This window comes from Drosophila suzukii, chromosome 3 (assembly GCF_043229965.1).
Source record: "Drosophila suzukii chromosome 3, CBGP_Dsuzu_IsoJpt1.0, whole genome shotgun sequence".
Lineage (NCBI taxonomy): Eukaryota > Metazoa > Arthropoda > Insecta > Diptera > Drosophilidae > Drosophila > Drosophila suzukii.
Genome location: NC_092082.1, coordinates 8,296,624 through 8,317,017, shown reverse-complemented (window position 1 = coordinate 8,317,017; position 20,394 = coordinate 8,296,624). Strand labels below are relative to the sequence as shown.

Below are 20,394 nucleotides of genomic sequence, written 5' to 3'. Positions count from 1 at the left end.
GTAAAACAATATTTCATAATGATTAACGAACAATTTAGCTTCAAGATTTCGATATTCCAGTTCGATTTCTTCTCTCGCTTAATGAAAAACGACACGATTAACGATTAACAATATCGATAGGCAGTTGGGATGCGCAAATGTGATTTTATTCAAAATAAAATACACATAACCATGATTACAATTAATAAAGATTTTTATTTGGATCTGTGGGATCGTTCGCTGGAACTGGCTGCGAAGGAAGAGAGTTGTACATACGAGTATTTAACTAACGTAATCTTTATGAATGAACATGGTATATATCTGATTATATATAATATGTTTAAATTTAGTCCATAAGCTGTAATTTTAAACGATGGAACAAAAGCAAATACACATTAAATAATATGAAGAGAAATAAACCAAAGAGCAGCCTTAGTTTCTTGGGCACCTTCGTTCAATTCCAGCGGCTCTTCTTGGCCCTTTTGGCGTCCTGGTTGCTGCTGCTGCTGGACGAGGAGGGGGCTCCTTGGGATGATGATGGAGGTGCCATTGGCGCAGCAAAAACTCCGGAATCTGGCAGAGTTTTCTCCCAGGTCCGATCGCTGGAGGCTCGAAATTGGTTGTTATACTGCGATCGGAAGGCCTCCCGCATGGCTGCATAGCGATCGGTAGCAGGTCCTGCGCTGGAAGAGGATTTGTTGGAGGGTCCTTCAGTTGGACTATGGACAGATCCACTGGTGCCAGATTCCGAGCCATCAGCCGACCCGAAACCACCGCCATTTCCTCTCTCCCGATAACCCAAACCTGTGTGGGTATTCGTCGGCCTCTTCCCTTTGCCTTGCTTGAAGCGCGAACTGCGGAACCAGGAGCTCTTCATGGCTAGCTCCATTAGATCGTCGGGCACCAGCTGATCGGCGCCCTCCAAGTTCCGCACCAGATGACCGGCAAACTCCTTGTCCTTGTCGGTAACTAGAGTGAAAGCGTTACCCTTTTCGCCTGCTCTGCCAGTTCGTCCAATTCTGTGCGTGTGTGTGTCGATGTCCCTGGCAATATCATAATTCACCACATTCCTGATATGCGGTATATCCAAACCTCTGGCTGCCACATCAGTGGCCACTAGGATGTCGCATTCCTTCCTCTTAAATTGTGTAATTACCTTATTTCTGTCCGCTTGATCCATATCGCCATGGAGTAATAGGCAGTTGTGTTCCTTTAGCAACAGATTATTCGCAACAGTTTCGGCATCTGCTTTTTTGGTCACGAAAATTAGGACGCTGCCTTCGGAAAGGAACTTCACCAGGTGGCACAACAGCCAATTCCACTTTTGCAGGGGATTGGGGAAGACGTAGACGGACTGAGTAATGTCCTGGTTGGCCTCGTTCAGATCTCCCTGTACTATTCTCACAGGATCGGTAAGCACATCCCGGGCCAGACGTTCGATACGCTTCTTAAAGGTGGCGGAGAACATCAGGCATTGGCGATCTGGGCGCACGTGATTGCAGATGGAGCGCACCTGTGGCTCGAAGCCCATGTGGAACATGCGATCGGCCTCGTCGAGCACCAAGAAGGTCACCCTTCTCAGATTGGTGGCTTTCATCTTGACCATATCAATCATTCGTCCGGGCGTGGCCACTATAATCTCAGCTCCCTGCTCCAGGGCTTTACTCTGCTCCCACTTGGAGCCACCGCCATAGCAGCAAACGACATTCAGGTTGTAGACCTTGCCAAACTTCTTGGCCTCGTTGTAGATTTGTAGCGAAAGCTCGCGAGTGGGTGCTAGGATAAGACCTATGGGTCCATCGCCTGGTTTGAGCTGCCTTTGATCCATCAAGTGCATTAGCATTGGCCAGATGAAAGCTGCTGTTTTGCCGGAACCCGTCTTGGCTATGCCTATGATATCTCTACCGGATAGGGCGGTGGGCACAGCTTGAGCTTGTATAGGAGTGGGCTGTGTGTACTCCGCTTTTCTTACCGCCTTTATGAGCTGCTCATCGAAACCGAAATGACCAAAGGAAGTGACTGGCTTGGGTGGCGATGGCCCCGTCACCTTCACGCCCAGAGTGCGCCTTAATTCCCGCACCTGTTCCTCATCCAGGGCAGCTATATCTTCATGCTGCGTGTAGAAGTTCTTCTCGAAGGGTTCGTATTCGATTTCGGAATGGTAGATGGGCGGCAGGGGATCAATTTCCTTCTTCTTGGGAGGAGCAATAGGATTGCCGTCTTCGTCGTACTCAATTTCCGGGTCAGATCCCTCGTCGCGTAGTCCGGCATTGGGATTCTCCTTCATGTAGCGATAGTAGCTCTCCTCGTCGTCCTCGTCATCGATGTCGCCCCTTACCGCCTGAGTTGGAGGCTTGGGGGCCTGTTGGCGCTTTTCCTTCTCCACCTGTTGGTTAATACCGGCCATGAATTGCTCCAGCGGATCCTCATCCGAGTCGGATTCCTCTTGCTTTTTGGCTGGGGGGCTTGGTGCTCCCGGGGATCCAGGTGCGGGTATGTACGCCTGTTCCATCTCCTTTTCCCGGGGCTCATCGTCGTCGTCGAAGTAATCGTCGTCCGTGTGGTGTTTCCTCTTGCCCACCAGATTCGTTGCGTTGGTGTACTGACTGATGGAGTCCAAGGTGGAGTAGCCGTGCTTGGAAGTCGATGTAGTCGGCGCACTCCCCGTAAGCCCACCGCGGGCCGCTCCGCCAGGTATGGATGCACCTCCTCGGGGGCCCACATAGCCCCGCACATTCAACATGGGGGGTGGGGGCACGGCGTTCATGTTGTTGCCGGAACTAACTGGCTTGCGGTAGGGGAAGCCCCCGCCTCCGATGCCTCGGTAGCCGCTCATTGTGCTCCTATTCGGTGCTCCAATTCCGGGTGCTCCAAGCCAACAAATTTTAATCAATAATAGTGATGAGCAGCGTGAATGCGATAAATTATACAGTCCAGATCTGGGAAAAATACTTTTTATACCATTTTTATAAATATACCGAAAATATTTCAAACGGTCGCTCTGCAAATATCGATGGATTTTGAATCGATTCTTTTGGTCTCGGGAGAATATTTTAAAAACAGCTCTTGCTCTGCATGTCTTGTATTATTAACTCAGCACTGCAAGTTCTCCAATACCTACTTATTACCAATTAACACTTTCTGCTTAACTTCAGCTTCTAAGAATAACAAATAAGGAAAGACTGGACATTTCCCGCCTTGTTTAATTGAAATTATGGTGCTATCGATAGTTCCCTCAATTTTTGATTTAGCCAATACATCAACCTGATATAGCCAAGATACAATCCTTACTTTTACATCGATAACAAACATTCCAATTGGCACAATTTTCCTTTTCCTTGGTGTGCACACACTGTTAGGGCCGAAAAGGAAAACAATTGTTGATTTTGTTTACAAATATTGGTTAAAAAGTTGTAAAATGCAAGCTGATATTAATAATGTTTCCCGGGATTATGCCAAGATCCTGCAGAGCGCCGACCTGGAGAAGGAGATAAACCCACTGTGCACAAATATAGATGATATGATGACCAGATTGGATGAGTTTGAAACTTTGCTGGGTTCGGTAAGTTATTTCCCATAAATTTTAGTAAGATGTGTAAATGGTTTATTGGCTCTTAGGTGCGCGCCGAGTCCAATGGAATGATGGCCAACAATGTGTGCAGTATCCTGGGATTCGGAGACAGTTTCGAGCAGTTAAAAACTAGAATCGATGGTCTGGAGCAATTTGTGGGTGCTGTGAGTGCAAATTTGTTAGAAGTCGAAAGAAATGTGGATATAGCTGAGGAGGAACTCCACGTCACGGACTATAGCCTCAAAGGCCTTCTCCTAAAACCCCTGAAAGCCAAGTTGAGTGCTAGCGATTCCGCAACATCCAACTCTCTGCCGCGATCCAACCTCATAGAAGAGGAATATCAACCTGTGGAGATCTACAAATCCGATGATTACTTCGGAAAATCTCAGGATGAAGCAGTAGAGGAGCCGAAACTTACTAGTTAGATAATTCACAATTTAGTAAGTAATTAGAAGGAAATATTGTTTGCTTAAGTTTTTACATTGAACTGTCGTTTCTAAAACATAAAATACCATTCTGAGATCGGGTTATTTCCTGATCTCTCTGCCTGTAGAAAATCCAAATATATCTTTATAATATATACTTGTTTTCATGTGATAACATTTCCACTCAATGCCTTTAAAATATTACTAATGCGTAGATCTTTTTTATACATTTGTATTTGGTTTTGCAATTACATTTAATGTATTTGCTATAATTGCAAGTTACAGATTGAATGGAAAAAACCAAACCAACCCATCACTTTTTATTGCTTATACTTGATGTTTATTTTTATTTTTGTGATACCTTAAACGTCGGAGTAATGTATACCATGACTATTAGCTAGATGAACCCATAAATATTTAGTGAATAATTAGCGTTGAGGTGCTTATGTAAACGTACAATTTTTTTTACGAGTTCCACGTCGTAAAATTGATCTAATTTATACGGGGAAGCCCGAGGCGTTACGCAGTGGAATAAAATTGTCGATACAATTTGTATTCATATAAATATTTATTATGAGAAAAAGTTCCAGAGGTACCTTAGTCTAAAATATATAGTCGGAAATGTAATTTATTTAACCCACAGTTATTTGGTGATTTATTAGCTAAGAGGCGCCAATAATAACATATTCGAAAAACAATATTTGGCCTTGAAACTTCCAATTCTTTTAGCTTATAATAAATTTTGTAAATACTTTACATTGACGTTGTCCAGACAGTTGTAATTTATTCTGACAGCACGTAAAATTGATAGTAATGCGCTAATCTGTTGTTATTTAATGCTAAACAGTGAAACCAAGTCTCATTTTCTTTTCTAATAACTGATGGTGCTAAAAACCATTTTATTTGATTTCCATTTCCCTAAATATTTGTTGATTAATTAACACACAGTCTTTTTATATAAGCATGTAAATATTGTTGTTTATTTTAGTTCGTTTTCTGTGACTACAAATCTCGTGATGGTTCAATTAGCGACTTTTAGTTTATAAAGTTTAGGCCTTGACTTTCTCCTTGCTCTCCTTGCTTTCTTCGGAACTGGAAGTGGACTTATCCGAATGCTTGTTCTTCTCGAAGAGTTCGGCCACGGGAATGGGATGGGGAATGTTCAGATGGTGGGTGGACGGAGTGGTGCTTCCCACTTCCGACTTTGTGGTGGCTGCAGGATCGGCGGTGGCTTTGGTCTGAGTGGGCACAGGAATGTCGCGCTGCTGACGCTTCTCCGGGACCTTCCCTCCGGCCAGGGATTCGAGAGCCTTGTGGAGCTCATCGGCATGCTGAGGATTATGCTGGATGGATTCACGGGCCTTCACGCTGGCGGGCTTTTCCACAGTCTCGCGCTTTTCCTGCTTTTTGGGCAGCTCTGCGGTGTGAGCATCAGCGGGAAGAGCATGAGGCAGTGCACCCTCCTGGGGCTTACCCTCCTCCTTGTGACCCTCTTCGTGGTGAGCCTCCCGCTTCTCCTTCTTGGGCAACTCTGCGGTTGGAGCATCAGCAGGAAGAGCATGAGGCAGTGCTCCCACCTGTGGTTTGGCCTCCTCCTTGTGACCCTCCTCGTGGTGAGCCTCACGCTTCTCCTTCTTGGGCAATTCAGCGGTTGGAGCATCAGCTGGAAGAGCATGGAGCAGTGCTCCCACCTGGGGTTTAGCCTCCTCCTTGTGACCCTCCTCGTGGTGGGCCTCCCGCTTCTCCTTCTTCTTGGGCAACTCGGCGGTGTGGGCATGAGCGGGAACAGCGTGGGGCGATGAGAGATCCTCAACCTGGGGCTTATCCTCCTGCTTGTGTCCTTCCTCATGGTGGGCCTCGCGCTTTTCCTTCTTCTTCTCGACAACACCTATTTGAGGTGCAGGCACCTCGGGAGCACCCTTTACTTCCTCCTCTTGGGGCTCCTCCTTGTGTCCCTCCTCGTGATGAGCCTCCCGCTTGTGCTTGTGGTCGTGGGCCTTGGCATCATGTGGGCCAGCTTTCTGATGAGGATTGGCTGGAGTGGGCTTCTGGTTATGGGGATTAGGCTGCAGCAGCTCATGGGCTTTCACACTGTCGGGTTTTTTGGGCTCATTACGCTTCTGGCGATTAGGAGCGGGAACATCCTTCAGCAGGACCACCTTCTCGGTGGGCTTGGGATCAACAATCACATCGGGACTGATGGGACTGGGTCTGGAGAGCGCTTCGGCCGACGACTCCTTGACTTCCAAAGGTGCTGCATGGCAAAGAGCCACCAGGGCTAAGAGAATAATCTAAAAACCAAAAAAAAATTATTATTTAAGAACTATTATCTTGAAACAGAGACTTTTTTTAATGTTATATTCTTTTCGAGTTTCCATGTGTTTTATGTTTGCAACTTAAAAATGAACATAAAAATATCATCCAAAAATCTTTAGAATTGTAAAACCACAGGAAAACACTTTGAAATCTTAGTCAGGATAAACTTCTTCTTTCACCAAAACTTCTGTTTATAGTTAGTAGTCAAGTTATGGTCAAGACTTTAAGAAACCCGAGATCTCCACTTACAACCGACTTCATGTTGACTGCTTGGAAATGGGTCCCAAACTGCTGCTCCAAGCATGGGGCGAACCCATTTTATGAGCTCCGCGGATCGGAGGCTTCTCCGATTTGCTGGAAGTGGATGCTAACCAGTTTGTAATTCGGTGCTAATTGCGAATAGATGCACGTCAATGCACGGAACCCGTTCGCTATGTAAATCTCACCGGCGACGACTGCGTTTCCACGTTGATATTGATAAGTCGAGCTAATTATAACCCGAGGAAATCGCAGTCAAGTGCGCCGGCTTCTCGAAAAAGCTGAATATGGAATAAAAATATAGAAACTAAAGCGGGTTTGGTCGGCGAAATGGGCTCAAGGCTTAGTCACTTCAGCGCCATGCACGGATCCACATCTGCCGGCTATTTAGCACTGGCTTGCAAAAAAGTTAAGTTAAGCTTGGTTAACTTAAGTTAAGTATTCCCGCGCAGCTAATTTGAAGAGCACATAAATATGGATCGCGGGGCGTCTGTAATTACGCCTTTTACGTAAGTTGACAGGTAAACATATCAATTGGATGGCGTTTTCCTGGTACTGTACTTCCCGAGAATCGCGTTGATTTGATTGATCTATTAATTGCCCTGAATTAATATCCTATTTAAATTCAAATAAATCACTCGGGGAGTTTTTGTTCTGTACATATTGACATGATTTGATTCGGTTTTATTAAAAAAGGGCTAACAAGTCAATTGCAATAAATTTAACACTACTTAAAGGGGGCTGATGAAACTTATAGTTAGTTCATTGCTTAATAAAAACATAAATAATACAAATGATATAATTTTTAATTCAAATAAATTACGCGCTCAAAAAGTGTCTACACACCTTCAAATTGAAAGTGGTGTAATTTGGTACATTATCATTCTAACAATAGGGACACACTGGTCTGTATTTTGGTTTTTGTTCGTCCATTTTTCCAAAAAACGTGTAAAGGAAAATAAAAGTAAACAAATCAAAATGCCAACGGAAATCGAGAATATAAACCCCAATGTCTATGACAAGATCAAGGAACGAGTGTTGACGGCCAACGATGAGGACGAAAATGTAGCTGATCCCTTTGACAAGCGAGAGATTTTCGGTGAGATCAAGGAAAATAGTTGGGAAACTGTCTTATAAATGGTATTACCCAGATCTCATAAAGAATATCAATGACCCTGAGCATCCGTTGACCTTGGAGGAACTGCATGTGGTGCAGGAGGACCTAATCCGCATAAGCGATGCACAGAATTCCGTGCACATCAGCTTCACCCCGACGATTCCGCATTGCTCGATGGCCACTTTGATTGGCCTGTCCATCCGGGTGAAGTTGCTCCGTTCGCTGCCTCCCCGCTTCAAGGTCACCGTGGAGATTACACCCGGAACCCACGCCTCCGAGCAGGCGGTCAATAAGCAATTGGCGGATAAGGAAAGAGTGGCTGCCGCATTGGAGAACAAGCACCTCGCCGAGGTAATCAACCAGTGCATCTCCGCCAGGGGCTAATTGATTAATTTTATCCTACTTGTGGATATATGTATAACTATGCTGTGGGCTTAGGAATAATAATGATTTATAGAAGTTAACATTAATAATGTTACCCTTTTCCGCACTCTTAAAAGGGCGGCTGATTGCTTCCATGTACCTACATATAATAATGACAACTTTAATATGTCTGTTCTACATCTTTTTAAACGTTCTATCTTAATCTTTAAATAATAGGAAACAGCGCAATGATAATTGATAGCCCGGTTCCACCCATCATTTGGTTTAGTAGTAATAACGAATTTACCCTCGAAACAATGGGGATTCCCTTATTAAAAAGCTTTTAGAGCTAAATTTAGATATGTTTCGTTGTATCTGGTATAATAAAGCAAGAAAATAACTGAGAAAACTATTTTATAGTATTTCCGCAATTTGCAAACATGATATAATAAATAACTCTATATATATGGACATTAGTGTCTACTGATGATTTAGCAATAATACTTATTTTATATTGATATTAGATTTATGCAGTGGGTTTCCCTGAAAGGAATCGAAGCCAATACTAAATAGTGACCGAGGTCAGCAACTATCAAGTTTTCACTCTTGTGTAGATTGATTGCCAGTTTTTTATGTGGCAATAATAATAGGGATTTTTATAGGCTACCTGGCTACAACGATTAGATAGAATATAAGCTCATATATTTTATAATCTGTTACTGCTATTTAATTCGATTCCTTTTTTAAATAGTAATATTTATAAGCTCACTATCCACAATCAAATTTTTTATCTGCAGAGAAAAGTGAAAACATTTACAGCTTTAATATGCGGCAAATTTTACAGGCATAGCATTTTCAACCGAAAACAAGTCCCTTCTACGCGTTTCGTCTCATAGCGTACAATCCTTTGTTATACTCTCCAAATTACGTCATATTAGTAAAATCTGCTCTTGTCCATTTACAAATTATATTTTAGCAGCAAAACGTTCAGTTTGATGGTGGAAAACTATCGACTAAAGGGTTAAATTAACGTAACAAGACACAGCACTCGGCGGCGGTCACAGGATTAACTTATCCGGGACTATCGCTGCTTGTTTGGCGGCTCCTTTAGCCTCATGTGCGGCTCCGCGGAGATGGTTTTGCTCGCTTTCGTTGGATCGAACTTGTAGGTCTTGACCAGCGGCCCCTTGCCGGCCTTGGCGAATCGAATCTCGTCCAGGCGCTGCCGCTCCTCGATTTCTTTAGAGATCTTCATGTTGTCCCAGGCTGGAAAAGGGATTAGAATGGATCTAGGTCAGAAAATCTGATAGGAAGAGCGGGTAATCCTCTTGTACTTACACTCCTTCATGCCTCCGACGAATCCCTTCTTGGGCGGCAGTGCACTCGGCGCATGGGTCAGCATTTTCTCGATCTTAAAGTAGTCCCTCACGGAGGGAATCCTCAGCAAAGCGACCTGTCCCAGCGAAATAAAGTTGCTGCAGGCCCAGTAGGTCAAAATGGCGGCGGGGAAGTTCATCGTAAAGGGGAAGATTACGATGGGCAGGGCTCTCAGCACATATTTCATGGTGTTCATATTGGCGGCTGATAAACGCGCCGAATCCGTGCCGATTTCAATGGTCAGGTACAAGGTGGCACTGGTGATCATGGGCAGCAGGTAATATGGATCTGCCAAGGTGAGATCGGTGAACCAAAAGAGCCCACCATCCCGCATGGATTCCACTGGGGCATTGGCCATCTGGCGCAATCCCATGAAGAAGCTAATGAAGAGCGGGGCCTGCGCCAATGGCACCAACATGTTCTTGAGAGGATTGACGCCCTTTTCCCGCATGAATAGCATCATTTCCTGGGCATATCGAGCGGATTCAATGGCATTTCCCGACTGCCTGGCTTCGGTCATCTTCAGCTGGAGCATCTGCATCTGCGGCATGTTGTTGTTCATCTTGGCGGAGTTCCTTTGGGCCAATATGACCAATGGGAATATAATGGTTCGCACGGCGAGGGTTCCCATGGCGATGGCTCCCCACCAGGGGATTTCCCAGGTGCAGTGCAGGAACTCCATGCAATTCTGGACAAGGCCCACAGGCGACCAGCCGCCTAGACCAATGGAGGCGAAGGAGGGTTCTCCAGACACATTGACCACGTCCATTACACTTAAACCGTCGACGGGTGGAGGCACTGGGGCAGCTGGTATGTCGGGTAGATCCACCAGTTCCGTTTTGGACACCGCCTGCATGAACTCCTCACCCTTTGTGGCCGAAACTCCCGCTGCAGCAGCTCCACTGCTGGCAAAACGCAGCTGGCCGGGATTTGACCATTTCCCGGTGGCCACCAAGGGCAAACTGCTGCCCTTGGCCATCCGCTGCAGGTGGATATCTCTTCTGCCCGTCGTGGTACCCTAAAACACAATGTTTTCATTGAATTTCGGGTAGATTAAAGAACTCAAACATTGGCAACTTGCAGGTTATGTCACAGGTCGCCGGCTGATTTCCACCGATTTTCACTCACCTGTTGAGGATAACGGCTGGCTGCGGAGCTCAAGGCCATCGCCGTATTCGTTGTCCTCCAAAGCTGCATCCTGTGGGCCAACATTCTGTGCTCTGTGCTTGCGATTTAGTCAAATTTAAATTAAATTGTACAATTTATTTTCGCCTCGTTTTGGTCTGCGCAAGTGCGAGCGAGATGGCACGAAATACGCGGGCGGGTGAATGCCAAGAAAGAAGCAGAGACACAGCTGTTCGGGCACAGCGCCCTCTGGCGGAATGTTGTGGGACTATTTTTAACCGCTAAAATTTGAATTCAAAATTAATTTCAAATTTAAGCAGAATAATAAAAGAATATATAAAAACATAGAAAAAGTTAAATATATTGATTATGTTGCTCACTTGGAAATTTGGCAGGCGTGTCCAGTATAATTACGATAACCAAATTATCCTTTTGTTTAATTTTTCTTTGCTTAAATTTCGTGCAGACTTCAAAAGTATTTTCAATAATCTTGCCAATGACAAAAAATAAAGAGTGTACTGAATGAAATCTTCAATTCATTTATTTAACACATGTTAAATTTAATAATCATAAGTTTAATCAAAAAAGTAGCAGTTTAAGTTAAAATAGTCAGGGTTCACATCCAAAATTTGGAAATCAACTTTGATGATTTTCACGATTACGATTTTTGTAAAGATATGATTTGATAAGAAGCTCGTGCTGGCTGATTTTCATTCATAAAAAGGTGTTTTTGGGAGTGAGTGTCCCATAAGTTACGAATTGCGACACATTTTTAAGAGATTGAGAAAAAGATTTGGCTTTAAACGTAAACACTTTTAAATGGCATTCCGGAAAGTGCATAAAGTCTATAAGTCATCTATAAATTAAGAGTCCCATAAATTAAATGCCAGTTAAGTTTTGGAAAACTACATTAATAATATCACAATTCACCGTCGAAACCATAAAAATATTTACTGACTATAGGAGAACACATCCCGGAAGGCCAACAGGTTATGGGATAATGCTAAAAGTCAATATGGCATATTTGGCAATATTTGTATCATTTCAGTCGAGTTAATAAGCACACGAGTTCAGTCCAATTAATTTGCATTTAATTTAATACGCTAATGGATGAAGTCTTCAAGTTTGGACACATGCCAGTTGCTCGAATATGTTAGCTTAATTTTTTAACATTTGAATATATTTTAAGGCTGAAACTCTCTGCTAGGATATAAAACATGTTAATTGTATATACATACTTCGACCTAGTTATTCAAAAAATTAATATAAATATGGCCGCTAAAGTTAAGTAACAATTTTAAAATAGTTTATAACGTTTGGCAGTGCCCTAAAATATTTTTTTGGTTTACCTCTACACGAAATCATATCATATCATGTATAATATTATTTATGTTTAAAAGTTTACATAATATTTAGTATAAAAACAAATAATGCGCTGTTCCAAAATCTTAAATAAATATTTGAAATATAAATAGCTTATTCTTATAAAGGGTATATAAAGATATGGCTTTGGAAACTGTAACATACCCAATTCCAATTAGTAATATGATACACTTTAGTGAAGATTGGCATGGGAAAAATAAATTTAAAATTCGTATCGATTTGGTAGACAAAACTTGCACCGATATTGACGCCTCATCTGCATATAACCAAATCGAAACCAGAGAGATTATATACGATATATATGCATATCAATAGCCCAGAATCGGTGTGAAATATTGAAGCCGCCGAAGCCATTGACGCGTAGCTCTAAGCAAAACCAATTTGTTTATTGATGAAAAGGAGGAAAAAACCGAAAAAAAATAGTCTAAAAATAATATCACATTTGGAACTCGTTTATGCTTAAGGTGTTGCTGACCGATCGGAAGGTGCATCTTTTTAAATATCTAGATCGAGGCAGAGCACAAAAGATAATCGATATAAGGTTGTCATTCAAATATATCAAATGTCATAATATGGGAACCTCGAATTGGGCTTTAAACGTTTTGTGATTTTAAGAGTACCTTTGGAGGCTTATTTCTATTTTTGGCATCTCGTCTGAATGGACTTACAACTTTCAGTTAATGCAAATGATTTAAAACTATTTAAGTATGATTTATTTAAATTTATTCGCTGGGCCGTCAATGCTGGAAGGTTGAGGTAGATCCAATCACTCTTAAGCCACACTCAATATGGTAGTCCCAATAAAATGGCTATAATTAGAGGCATTAAATTAATAACCATAATCGTATCTCCAAAATATGCATAATTATGAAAAAAATTTTAGGAAATCCCCGAGTTAGTGACGACAGCAAATACAATACGTAATCCATGTACAATCTGTTCTCAGAAATTAACACAGATTTTGCGTATAAAATGGGCAAATCAATAAATCTTTTCAAAGCCTTTGACATGTTACCATGTTACCGAAACCCACATCTCCGAACATTAGCATTTCCTATCAAGCATACGGATGATTTCACTTTCAGTGGTTGTCATAAAGATCAGTTTTATGGCCGTTGTGTTCTGATCGTATGGACATTTTCTCAAGGCCCCCCAAGTAGATTTATTTAAAATAAAAACTATCAACACAGTGGATTAAAAACAGAAGATAATAAATTCCTTAAGATCTATAAAAAATAATAAAAAAGCATTTCTGGAAAGGCTTATAAAATATTTTTTTTAATAAATATAAATTTAAAAATCGAATTTTCTTATCTTTTTAATATCGTACATACAAAATTGTTTCGCAATAAAATCAAGTTTCGAAATTTGATTCATTTTTATCGAATAGCACACTGTTTACTCTAATGGTTTCTTTAAGAATTAGATATAAAGCCGGCTGTTATTGATTAACATAATTAATTTTTATGCTTCTCAATGATTTAAAAACAGGCTGCTTACCACCGTGCTAGAATATGAATTTGGAAAAATCGCATTAAAGGTGCCGCTGGTGACACGAGACGTTTTGTAGTGTTTGGATAAGGCGGATTAGGCGCGGCTGGCAACGGGTTAATCCAGTTTGATATCTTACTTCGCGTATCAATTAAGCATTAACTCACTTTTATGGCCCAATTTGTTAAACGCACACATTTCATCGCCTCGAAGTCAAAGATTACAAATGAGTAAGGTGAAGGAAGGGTTTGACGGATCGAACTGGAAAAGTTAGGCATTGAGCAGACCGGAGTGGAACCATAAATTATGCTAAAACCGTATTGAGACTCGTCTGTTTCAAATGCATTTAATTAAGACTGCCATTTTGGGTGTGCCGCCTAAAACTGAATTTTGAACCAGAAACTAGCTGCGACATTGACATTGCCGCATGCGGTGATCATATTAGCTTTTACTCTTTGCAATACCCGCACTCACAGCTGAGGTCGCGTTTTTAGGTCTGATGTGCAACAAGGCTTTACCAAAAATTAAAAAGTAAACAAACAGAACAAGAAACTTCAAGTTTCACTTAATCGTTTAAATGCAAGATAAATATTAATAATATATTAATATTAACAATATATTAATTTAAGGTTTATTAAAAATCCAGTGTATTTGTTTTATAGTTATTTAAAAAATTGTATTGAAATAATTATGTATTATTAAATAAAATGGGTAGGGTCCCATCTTAGTTTTATTCATTTTATTTCATTCCTTGAAAATTGTACATAATTGAAAAATATAATAAATAGCCCTATTAAAGTACTAACCCCGTTAAAACAGATAATATAGAAACAAATATTAACAAAACATCTACATTTTAGGTGTTTTGTATTTTTTTAAATATTCCAAGCTAATATTTTTACCGCAGTTGTAGGCGTGTGCCCACAGCTGGATTGCAAATTCGAAGAGTCGATATTTGGCTCTTTAGCTCTTTACCCGCTCTTAGCAGTCTAGTTTCTCCAACTTCGACTAGTTTTATTGTTATTTAGATAAGTTTCCTGCAGTCGGCCGTAAAAGTTGTTTGGGTGGATCTGGCTTCATCGAGAATTCGTATAAAAACGTTGCAAATCTGCAAGAAAGTCACCATTCAGAGTCGTCTCTCAGTCTTAGACACACACTCCAAACCAGCAAAGATGTTCCGCTACGTAAGTCAAAAGATATTTATTAATAACTTAAAAGCCAAAAAAAAAATGTTTTGAGATATTTTTAAAATTCTTTAAATGGATTTCATTTTAAAATTATTGTTATAAAATGTTATTTTTGTGAATAGATGCTCGTTGCCTCCGCTTTCTTGGCCTGCGCCTACGCCGCTGCCTCCTACAGCCAGGATGCTGGTGCCTACATCACCAAGAGTGGTGCCGATATTCGTCCCGATGGTCACTACGACTACGCCTACGAGACCAGCAACGGAATCGCCGCCCAGGAGTCCGGACTTGGAGGACACCAGGTCAACGGAGGCTACTCTTACTACTCGCCCGAGGGAGAGCTGGTCCAGATCCAGTACGTCGCTGATGAGAACGGCTTCCAGCCCCAGGGAGCCCTTTTGCCGACTCCTCCCCCAATCCCAGTTGCCATCCTGAAGTCCTTGGAGTACATCCGCACCCACCCCCAGTACGTGGAGCAGCAGTACCAGTCCCAGGGTCCTTCCCAGTACCGTAAGGTGAACAACTTCCGCGGTTAAGGAGTATCGGAAGTCCTATGTGATAACCTTTTAAAAGCTTTATTACGATTTGTAAAAATGTTATTGTAGAGTTGAAATAAACGAAGAAGATATAAAGAATACTATTAAAATATGTTTTGTTTAAAAGAGAGCCATTCTGAAAGCTAATTAAATTTCGAAAAGTCTGACTTAAAATTGGGTCAAAAATGTGGGATCCAATAACTCAAGATACGGAATCTAGAAGTGCAGTTTTGGGTCCCCATTCTGGAAGCCCTTGGAAATACGGAAAAATCGAACATGAAAATGGGTCAAAACTGAGACCCTCGATTAAAGAAGAACTTTTAATATAGAGTATTAGAGAATTCAACCACAATTTCATAGAGGTATCCCACGTCTAAATCGGGATCCAATAACTCAAGTTATGGAATCTGGAAGTACAGTTTTGGGTCCCCATTCTGGAAGCCCTTGGAAAAACGGAAAAATCGAACATGAAAATGGGTCAAAACTGAGACCCTCGATTAAAGGAGAACTTTTAATGTAGAGTATTAGAGAATTCAACCACAATTTCATAGAGGTATCCCACGTCTAAATCGGGATCCAATAAGTCAAGTTATGGAATCTAGAAGTGCAATTTTGGGTTCCCATTTTGGAAGCCCTTGGAATTACGGAAAAATCGAACATGAAAATGGGTCAAAATTGAGACCCTCGGTTAAAGGAGAACTTTTAATGTAAAATATTAGTGAACTCGACCACAAATTCATAGAGGTATCCCACGTCTAAATCGGGATCTAATAACTCAAGTTATGGAATCTAGAAGTGCAGTTTTGGGTCCCCATTCTGGAAGCCCTTGGAATTACGGAGAAATCGAGCATGAAAATGGGTCAAAACTGAGACCCTCGATTAAAGAAGAACTTTTAATGTAGAGTATTAGAGAATTCGACCACAATTTCATAGAGGTATCCCACGTCTAAATCGGGATCCAATAACTCAAGTTATGGAATCTAGAAGTGCAGTTTTGGGTCCCCATTCTGGAAGCCCTTGGAAATACGGAAAAATCGAACATGAAAATGGGTCAACACTGAGACCCTCGATTAAAGAAGAACTTTTAATGTAGAGTATTAGAGAATTCAACCACAATTTCATAGAGGTATCCCACGTCTAGATCGGGATCCAATAACTCAAGTTATGGAATCTAGAAGTGCTGTCTTGGGTCCCCATTCTGGAAGCCCTTGGAATTACGGAGAAATCGAGCATGAAAATGGGTCAAAACTGAGACCCTCGATTAAAGAAGAACTTTTAATGTAGAGTATTAGAGAATTCAACCACAATTTCATAGAGGTATTCTACGTCTAAATCGGGATCCAATAACTCAAGTTATGGAATCTAGAAGTGCTGTCTTGGGTCCCCATTCTGGAAGCCCTTGGAATTACAGAGAAATCGAGCATGAAAATGGGTCAAAAATGAGACCCTTGATTAAAGAAGAACTTTTAATGTAGAGTATTAGAGAATTCAACCACAATTTCATAGAGGTATTCTACGTCTAAATCGGGATCCAATAACTCAAGTTATGGAATCTAGAAGTGCAGTTTTGGGTCCCCATTCTGGAAGCCCTTGGAATTACGGAAAAATCGAACATGAAAATGGGTCAAAAATGAGACCCTTGATTAAAGGAGAACTTTTAATGTAGAGTATTAGAGAATTCAACCACAATTTCATAGAGGTATCCCACGTCTAAATCGGGATCCAGTAACTCAAGTTATGGAATCTAGAAATGCAGTTTTGGGACTCCATTCTGGAAGCACTTGGAATTACGGAAAAATCGAACATGAAAATGGGTCAAAATTGAGACCCTCGATTAAAGAAGGACTTTTAGTGTAGAGTATTAGAGAATTCAACCACAATTTCATAGAGGTATCCCACGTCTAAATCGGGATCCAATAACTCAAGTTATGGAACCTAGAAGTGCAGTTTTGGGTCCCCATTCTGGAATCCCTTGGAAATCGAACATGAAAATGGGTCAAAACTGAGACCCTCGATTAAAGAAGGACTTTTAATGTAGAGTATTAGAGAATTCAACCACAATTTCATAGAGGTATCCCACGTCTAAATCGGGATCCAGTAACTCAAGTTATGGAATCTAGAAATGCAGTTTTGGGTCCCCATTCTGGAAACCCCTGGAATTACGGAAAAATCGAACATGAAAATGGGTCAAAATTGAGACCCTCGATTAAAGAAGAACATTTGATGTAGAGTATTAGAGAATTCAACCACAAATTCATAAAGGTATCCCACGTCTAAATCGGGATCAAACAACTCAAGTTATGGAATCTAGAAGTGCAGTTTTGGGTCCCCATTCTGGAAGCCCTTGGAATTACGGAAAAGTCGAACATGAAAATGGGTCAAAATTGTGACCCTCGATTAGGGATAACTTTAAATGTAGAATATGAGAGAATTCAACCACAATTTCAAAGAGGTATCCCACGTCTAAATCGGTATCAAATAACTCAAGCTATGGAATCTAGAAGTGCAGTTTTGGGTACCCTTTTTGGAAGCTCTTGGAATTACGGAAAAATCGAACATGAAAATGGGTCAAAAATGAGACCCTTGATTAAAGGAGAACTTTTAATGTAGAGTATTAGAGAATTCAACCACAATTTCATAGAGGTATCCCACGTCTAAATCGGGATCCAGTAACTCAAGTTATGGAATCTAGAAATGCAGTTTTGGGACTCCATTCTGGAAGCACTTGGAATTACGGAAAAATCGAACATGAAAATGGGTCAAAATTGAGACCCTCGATTAAAGAAGGACTTTTAGTGTAGAGTATTAGAGAATTCAACCACAATTTCATAGAGGTATCCCACGTCTAAATCGGGATCCAGTAACTCAAGTTATGGAATCTAGAAATGCAGTTTTGGGTCCCCATTCTGGAAACCCCTGGAATTACGGAAAAATCGAACATGAAAATGGGTCAAAATTGAGACCCTCGATTAAAGAAGAACATTTGATGTAGAGTATTAGAGAATTCAACCACAAATTCATAAAGGTATCCCACGTCTAAATCGGGAGCCAATAACCTAAGTTATGGAATCTGGAAGTGCAGTTTTGGGTCCTCATTTTGGAAGCCATTGGAATTACTGAAAAATCGAACATGAAAATGGGTCAAAATTGAGACCCTCGATTAAAGGAGAACTTTTAATGTAGAATATTAGAGAATTCAACCACAATTTCATAGAGGTATCCCACGTCTAAATCGGGATCTAATAACTCAAGATATGGAATCTAGAAGTTCAGTTTGGGTCCCCATTCTGGAAGCCCTTGGAATTACGGAAAAATCGAACATGAAAATGGGTCAAAACTGTGACCATCGATTTAAGGATAACTTTTAATGTAGATCTAATAACTCAAGTTATGGAATCTAGAAGTGCAGTTTCTGAAGGGCACTGCATATACGGTTTTATGGTTCGGGCGGTGCGCAGATACCCTTACTTTTTGTGTTTTCGTTTACATATCTGAAGTTTAAATATGTTATTAAGGAAGGTGGACCCATAGGGATTCTTGATACATTGAGATATTCGAGTTAAAAATTTCTTATAGCTCCTAAAAAATGTCCCAAAAATTGTAGGGGATTGGGATTCCTAAAAACTTTAATTGATTGGATAAAGCGGTGAGTGAGGAGTCCCCTGATTAACTTCCAACGCACTGCAGTTTTTGTTCGCCTAATCACTGAAGCAGTCCGTCCTAGTTACCGGCTTATCGAAGAAGGCTTCCGCCTTTGTTCCTAGTGAAATCTCATTTATTTAACTAGTCGCGGCGGAAGGAGGCAAAGGAACCAGCTACTGGTACCCCTATGCGGCATTGTCATTTTCCCTTCGGCTTTGTTCCAATTTTGCGACAGTCGCTGCAGTTAAGAGGATTATTGCCTGGCGAACAAAGAACGAAATGCCAAGGCCTGTGCCAATTTATTGAAAAATCCCGATTTCAAATCGAGTGCGAATTTTAACGGGCTTCCTTTTTTTTGCAGTTTTTTACTGTTTTTGTTTCTGTTTTTTTTTGGGTTCCTTTATTGTTATTTTTTCACCCATTTTTGCGCCGCCTGTCGTCCTTGTCCTTTTTCCAGGTCGGGCGACATTGACCCACGTGTCATCCGGGGTTGGCTACGCTTATTAATGGGCTCAGTTAATGTGTCGCACAACCCCTTCTTGCACCCGAAAATTAAATTTTCCCCCCTCCCCTTTCCTTTTGGGTTAAAAAATTGGCAAGTATTTTTGCGTGAAAAAAATGAGAAAATGTAATTTATTAATTTCGCATGGACGTGTGACAGTTGGTTGCATTCGCCAGATCCTTTATTTACACAATGAGCGGCAGCAATGGGTGACCCTTTTTACCCCCGACGACCCAACGAGATTTTTATGCGGAAAATGTCAGGAAACTTTTTGTTGCAAAATTCGCATTATCCATAGAAAATTGCAACTTTACAATGGGCAAGGGTTGAGGGCAGCATGAGCACTTACCCCTTACCCTATAGCCCCTAACCCCTTTTCAGTGTCATGGGAGGATTTCAAATTTCACATTCAGTTCGCTTCATTTGCGCTCAAAAGTAATTTGGTGACCCCTTTCGTTTTGGGCTAGATTTTACAGATTTTTGGAAAACTGTCCCGATTGGACAGGCAACCCTTTCTTTGTCCCCCGATTTTTCCAATGTGCAACAATGCAGCGGATTGTAAACTCTAATGAAATTTATGTCGATTCTTTTGACAACTTTTGGGGGCACCACACGCTTCGCACGCGTGTGGATTTCACATTTTCCATTCGACAAGCAGCTGCCACAATTCTGGAACTCGTAGGGTCCAAATGGTGTTTAAAAACCCAAACTACCCGTGCCGCAAACACGGATACAGCACACATACTCGCCAGTATCTTAGGTTTTTTTATGGATCTTGTTTACTTATTCGATTTTGATACTATTGGCGCACGCGTCTGTGTTTGCCCACGGCTTTAAGGGCCGCAGCCGGGGTTTTTTTCTGGGGTGTTAGAGATAAGAAAACTAGGGGTTTTTTGGTGTTAAAATGTACGTCCGTTTTTTGTGTAAAAAATTGACTCTATGCGGCGTGCGAGTTTGAGTTGAGTTTAGGGTTTTTAAATCAAGACACGCGTCGTTTTGGTAATGTGTAATGTCTTCACATGCAGGCCTCTTCTTAAGGGCTTACTGTTTCTTTTTTTTGTGAATTATCGGTGATTATACGGTTATTATAAGAACAAATGCGGACATAATTGTAGATTAAATCTC

The 20,394-nt window shown here is 41.3% G+C and overlaps 6 protein-coding genes across 6 annotated transcripts; 3 read left to right on the top strand and 3 right to left on the bottom strand.

Annotated features, from left to right (window-relative positions):
- Positions 1-124: 124 nt before the first annotated feature.
- LOC108013422 (ATP-dependent RNA helicase DDX42) lies at positions 125-2,911 on the bottom strand. The gene has a single exon (XM_017079286.4). The coding sequence runs from the start codon at positions 2,813-2,815 to the stop codon at positions 434-436; it is 2,382 nt and encodes a 793-aa protein (XP_016934775.2). The 5' UTR covers positions 2,816-2,911; the 3' UTR covers positions 125-433.
- Positions 2,912-3,312: 401 nt separating this feature from the next.
- Positions 3,313-4,107, top strand: Blos4 (biogenesis of lysosome-related organelles complex 1 subunit 4). Its single transcript, XM_017078082.4, has 2 exons — positions 3,313-3,541; positions 3,598-4,107. Exons 1-2 carry the CDS (start codon positions 3,398-3,400, stop codon positions 3,973-3,975), a joined length of 522 nt encoding a protein of 173 aa, XP_016933571.2. The 5' UTR covers positions 3,313-3,397; the 3' UTR covers positions 3,976-4,107.
- Positions 4,108-4,925: 818 nt separating this feature from the next.
- Positions 4,926-6,697, bottom strand: LOC108013296 (protein bangles and beads). Its single transcript, XM_017079084.4, has 2 exons — positions 6,541-6,697; positions 4,926-6,266 (listed from the first exon to the last, which is right to left on the bottom strand). Exons 1-2 carry the CDS (start codon positions 6,550-6,552, stop codon positions 5,025-5,027), a joined length of 1,254 nt encoding a protein of 417 aa, XP_016934573.2. The 5' UTR covers positions 6,553-6,697; the 3' UTR covers positions 4,926-5,024.
- A 736-nt stretch (positions 6,698-7,433) lies between these two features.
- galla-2 (MIP18 family protein galla-2) lies at positions 7,434-8,441 on the top strand. Its single transcript, XM_017079085.4, has 2 exons — positions 7,434-7,648; positions 7,701-8,441. The coding sequence occupies exons 1-2, from the start codon at positions 7,528-7,530 to the stop codon at positions 8,048-8,050; spliced, it is 471 nt and encodes a 156-aa protein (XP_016934574.1). The 5' UTR covers positions 7,434-7,527; the 3' UTR covers positions 8,051-8,441.
- OXA1L (OXA1L mitochondrial inner membrane protein) lies at positions 7,700-10,783 on the bottom strand. Its single transcript, XM_017079083.4, has 3 exons — positions 10,535-10,783; positions 9,368-10,424; positions 7,700-9,295 (listed from the first exon to the last, which is right to left on the bottom strand). Exons 1-3 carry the CDS (start codon positions 10,616-10,618, stop codon positions 9,111-9,113), a joined length of 1,326 nt encoding a protein of 441 aa, XP_016934572.2. The 5' UTR covers positions 10,619-10,783; the 3' UTR covers positions 7,700-9,110.
- A 3,779-nt stretch (positions 10,784-14,562) lies between these two features.
- LOC108012264 (pupal cuticle protein Edg-78E) lies at positions 14,563-15,221 on the top strand. The gene is made up of 2 exons (XM_017077564.4): positions 14,563-14,589; positions 14,715-15,221. The coding sequence occupies exons 1-2, from the start codon at positions 14,578-14,580 to the stop codon at positions 15,123-15,125; spliced, it is 423 nt and encodes a 140-aa protein (XP_016933053.2). The 5' UTR covers positions 14,563-14,577; the 3' UTR covers positions 15,126-15,221.
- Positions 15,222-20,394: the final 5,173 nt, after the last annotated feature.

What these genes read in the sequence shown, in the direction of transcription:
- LOC108013422 (XM_017079286.4), bottom strand. Translation starts at nt 2,815, where the DNA reads ATGAGCGGCTACCGAGGCATCGGAGGCGGGGGCTTCCCCTACCGCAAG.
- Blos4 (XM_017078082.4), top strand. Translation starts at nt 3,398, where the DNA reads ATGCAAGCTGATATTAATAATGTTTCCCGGGATTATGCCAAGATCCTG. An exon ending in TTGAAACTTTGCTGGGTTCG is followed by an intron (nt 3,542 to 3,597) that starts GTAAGTTATTTC and finishes ATTGGCTCTTAG; the next exon opens with GTGCGCGCCGAGTCCAATGG.
- galla-2 (XM_017079085.4), top strand. Translation starts at nt 7,528, where the DNA reads ATGCCAACGGAAATCGAGAATATAAACCCCAATGTCTATGACAAGATC. An exon ending in TGACAAGCGAGAGATTTTCG is followed by an intron (nt 7,649 to 7,700) that starts GTGAGATCAAGG and finishes GGTATTACCCAG; the next exon opens with ATCTCATAAAGAATATCAAT.
- OXA1L (XM_017079083.4), bottom strand. Translation starts at nt 10,618, where the DNA reads ATGTTGGCCCACAGGATGCAGCTTTGGAGGACAACGAATACGGCGATG. An exon ending in CCAGCCGTTATCCTCAACAG is followed by an intron (nt 10,425 to 10,534) that starts GTGAGTGAAAAT and finishes ATTGTGTTTTAG; the next exon opens with GGTACCACGACGGGCAGAAG. An exon ending in CGTCGGAGGCATGAAGGAGT is followed by an intron (nt 9,296 to 9,367) that starts GTAAGTACAAGA and finishes TCCCTTTTCCAG; the next exon opens with CCTGGGACAACATGAAGATC.